Raw genomic sequence first — 4,395 nt, 5'->3', positions numbered from 1 at the left:
AATTCCAATGACACATCTATACCTATCTCACACCATTTCTTTCATGAAACTAGACAATATCACAAAGTGTAGTTATAAATTATAATCTACTATTAAAAAGCGAAGCTATTGTGAATTCCGATCAAGTCTCTTTTTTTTTCGGTAAATAAACAACTTATATTAGGGACCAATAATTTTTAATGATTTTGATTATTATTTGGTCAGCTCAAATATTAAATTATCTTTAACAAATATATTTTATTATTTTATGTGTATAAATTTTAATAAATATAAGTGCAAACCGTATTATTTCATGCGTATAAATTTTAGTAAACATAAATATAAATTATGTATTTATGTGTAACCTCTTATAAATGTGGGTGAAAAATACTAACATTGCATTGCTGATGAAAAAAAATAGAAATTTAGAGTATTCTCAAATATAGAATATTAATAAAAGAATTTGAATTTTCTAAAGTAAAAAATTAGTCATTATTGATTTCATAACTTTCATAAAATGTGTATCCATTATTTTAATTTAAGAATAATTAACTTCTCACTTTATTATTTTATCATTTTACTAATCTTCTCATTTTAGAGAATTTTGATCCCAAATCAAAACATAAAACTACTAGAATCCATTATTTTGACACCATCATATGAACAACCCTTATGCAATATATTAGCGGCCCCAAACAACAAAATCATAACTCCTATTATTGTTAGTACCAAATATGACATCTCAAACTCAATTTACCAAATAAGTAATGTATATCAGTTGATAATAGAAAGATTACAGTTCTAACATAAAACCAACTCTTTCATGAGCATAACATGTTGGCAATGCATCTAACATGGTATCAAAGTCAGCGTTCTCATCAATCTTGAACGTAAAAAGAACCTTGACACTCTTCAAGGCATGCCACCAACATTTTGAATTACTTGAACTGCAGTGGCACTCTTCCTCGCTACCCATCAGCATCTCACACAAAAACTGTTGTTTTTTGCAAAATAACAAACGGAGTTAGAAAGAACATATTGATGAAAAAGTATAAACACAAATGCAGTCACTACTGGGATGGAAGTACTGTTGTAAATGCAAGACTCAGAAAATTATTGGAGGAAAATGACATACCTCAATGAATGCTTTACTATGAACATGAGAGCAAAAACTAACTGAAATAAAGTTCGGGCAGCAATTTGAAAGCAAGTAATTCATAAAAGGGAAATAAAGAGCTTCATCTTTCGGAGAAAACTGTATTTCCAAGCGTTTTATAGTTGGAGAAATAGATGAAACTTGGAATGCACCCTGCTCTGGTTTACTCTACAGAATTCAGACAAACAAACAAATAAATAAAATAGGCAAATTTACAAGCAGAATGAACCAGTGTAGTAGAAAGTGTATACTTACTAGAAGTGAGCGACAGATAAAGAGGGAGATTAATGCCAAAATCCTTTGGGGATTAATGTTTTGGACGAATTTCCTCAAGCTACAAAGGTTCGGAAAATCCACAATGCTAAAACTATTGACTTCCAATTGATTAGAACTTTTCTGAAAAGATAGACCAGGTGGGTGGTTTCCCTCATAGGCAAATGATAATAAATTTCGAGCATCAATGTTAAGCTCCTGCAAGTTAGAGCAGTGTGATAACTTCAAGACCTTGAGTTGAGCACTCGAAATATTAATCCTCTCAGACATATAGCAATTGCCTAGTTTCAAACTCTCAAGGAAAGGAAGCTTAGAAAATAGTTCAAGAAACCATTTGTCTCCAATATCAATGCTCTTCAAATTCCATAAGCGCAACCATCTCAAATTTGTGCAATTATCTAAATTCAGCTTGAAAGATGCATATGGATGAATACAATAATCTAAGCTCTCAAGATTTGGAGCATCAATATATACTTCCTGCATTCCTTTAACATTAACTTTCTTGAGCTTATGTAAACCATGCAAGAATAGTGATTCCACAGAACTGAACTCAAACACCGGAGGAATTTCTCAAGTTAGAGGGTTATATACAGCACAATCAATCACGGTTAAATCTTCAATTAGAGGACAATGAAAAATGAGATGATCTATAATCCCTTCATGTGCAAAAAGTAGTCTATATAGAGTTATTATTCTCAATGAGTAAAGCTTGATGGAATGGGTGAGGAATGCTTGCTCAAATCTGATTCGTCCCATCAACACCAACTTAGTAAGTGATTTGGATTCAATGATACTGAGTGGAAGCTCATAAAACCTGTCCACACTGTCTCCCAATACAAAGCCACCAGGGAGGCCAAGCTGTAAATGTAATACTTCGCCACCACTTTCAATAGCCATCTTCATCCATAGATCAACACGGTGGGCCATATACTTATGGTCTACATAGTCCATGATAAGCTTGAATTCTTTGATTGCTATGCCTAGGTCACGGAGCGCTTTTCTCCCATGGAAAAGTCTAGGAGTCAGCAACTTTATTAAATTCTGACAAGCATATAACCAGCTAAAGAAAAATGAATAATTCCACACCATTGGATGAAATCTCACACCATTAAAAATATCATTGATGGCTACTTAATGGCTACAAATCATAAAAATTGCTAGCTCCTAACACTCCTCTTCTCCCAACATAGTCAATAACTTTGTCTAGTTTGATATAATTGTTTAGCGTTACATCTTGACTCCTAAAAGGTTGATCGCTGCAAATAGACAATATCGGAAACGTAGACCATGTTTCTCTCCAAGCCTTTGATAAAACACTAGTGCTGGCAGAATCTCTATCCGAAAGTCTTGCGAGAATGTCATGAAGTATAGCTTCTGTCAAACCAGATATTTGGTCCATTTTTTCCCAGCTTCAGTACTAATAGGAAGTATAATATCATAGACGGATACATTGCCATTCGTAAATTGCGAAGAAAGAAAGCAAACAAAAAAACGCACGTATTAATTACATTTTTATTATCAAAATGATTCATCTTGGAAGCGAGAGATCTATGACTATGAATGACTTTTCAACTAACTACAGTGATGAGATTTTTCATAGTAAAATTCATAAAATATTAATCAAATTTTCATCATGACCCAAAATTCCCCAATTCAAACTCATAAAATACTATAATAATAATAATAATAATAATAATAATAATATAAAAGATCAATGTGGGAACCTATGTAGATCTCCATCAAAAAAATTTTCTATTTATTGTTATTATTATTATTTCAAGCATTATGTGAAGTGAAATAATGTTTGAAATAGATTTAAGACATAAAAAAGAAACCACAAGGGAGTCGGCTAATTTTTTTTTCTCTATGAAATTGAGATGACTCAAATATTGGAAGGGTTTGCTTGGCCCTATTTTCGAAAAAAAATTTTAAATAAATTTTTTTAAAAGATATAAAAATAATTTGATATTTGGATATTTTATTTAAAAATACTTATTTAAAAGATGTTATTATTTGAATAAAAAAAATAAAAATATTTTTATAATAATAAAATTACTTAAAAAGGTATTCAATCATAAAAGAGTTTAAGTCACCAAAAAAAAATCATAAAAGAGTTTATTAATAATAATAAAAGGAAAATAATTATTTACTAATTCATTTGATCCGATAATTGATCTCTTATATTATTTTTTATTTCTTTCATAATTAAAAATAAGATTTAAGAGCATCTCATCTATTTTTTAATTGTTTATACACATATCGAGAGTCTTATTCTCTCTCTAAATTTTTTTTTATAGATTTTTCCATCCAATTTTATTGACATGTTTATTAGGCCTATTACCATCTCGTATCTCTTTTGCACAGATAATCAAAAATAGTTCAGTATTTCAATTATCTCATTTTATTTTTATAATTTCTACTTCTCTTTTATTTGTTGCATCTTCGTTTTCAATATTCATTTGATTAGAACTTCTTGAATTTAGTTTTGGCGCCATACTATATAAATTATAAATTATATCAAATTTTATAATGTATAACGTTAATGAAACCAAATAATAACAGTGAATATAATAACACACTAAATAAAAATAAAGTACTATAATAAAAAAACCAAATAATAATAACGTAAATGATAACAAATTAATAATAACAAAATGATAAAAAAATAAAAAATTAATATAAAGACGGAAACAATATGAACGCAATATGAAAAAAAGATAACAAAAAAAATAAAAATAAAAAATAATAACTTAAAGTGATATGAAGACGGAAATAATATAAAAAAAAAGTAAATAATATTAATATGAAGAAGAAAGGGTAAAAAAAATAAAAGAAAGCATAATTGAAGACGGAAACAATATGAAAAGAAAACAAATAATAATAATAACATGAAGAAAAAAGGGTAAAAGATAAAAACGTGACAACCTTGTTGAATGCGTAGAATAATTCCATGAAATAATATTCTTTCAACCTTTATATATATATAT

The 4,395-nt window shown here is 28.9% G+C and overlaps 2 protein-coding genes across 2 annotated transcripts; both read right to left on the bottom strand.

Moving 5' to 3' along the window:
• Positions 1 to 584: 584 nt before the first annotated feature.
• Positions 585 to 2,291, bottom strand: LOC140181964 (uncharacterized). Its single transcript, XM_072227795.1, has 3 exons — positions 1,391 to 2,291; positions 1,115 to 1,303; positions 585 to 973 (listed from the first exon to the last, which is right to left on the bottom strand). Exons 1-3 carry the CDS (start codon positions 1,889 to 1,891, stop codon positions 773 to 775), a joined length of 891 nt encoding a protein of 296 aa, XP_072083896.1. The 5' UTR covers positions 1,892 to 2,291; the 3' UTR covers positions 585 to 772.
• Positions 1,979 to 2,807, bottom strand: LOC140182104 (F-box/FBD/LRR-repeat protein At1g16930-like). Its single transcript, XM_072228212.1, has 2 exons — positions 2,578 to 2,807; positions 1,979 to 2,468 (listed from the first exon to the last, which is right to left on the bottom strand). Exons 1-2 carry the CDS (start codon positions 2,805 to 2,807, stop codon positions 1,979 to 1,981), a joined length of 720 nt encoding a protein of 239 aa, XP_072084313.1.
• Positions 2,808 to 4,395: the final 1,588 nt, after the last annotated feature.

The sequence above is a fragment of the Arachis hypogaea genome, chromosome 19 (genome assembly GCF_003086295.3).
Source record: "Arachis hypogaea cultivar Tifrunner chromosome 19, arahy.Tifrunner.gnm2.J5K5, whole genome shotgun sequence".
NCBI classification, from domain to species: domain Eukaryota; kingdom Viridiplantae; phylum Streptophyta; class Magnoliopsida; order Fabales; family Fabaceae; genus Arachis; species Arachis hypogaea.
Note: the sequence above shows the minus strand (reverse complement) of the source record. Positions and strands in the feature narration are given on the sequence as shown.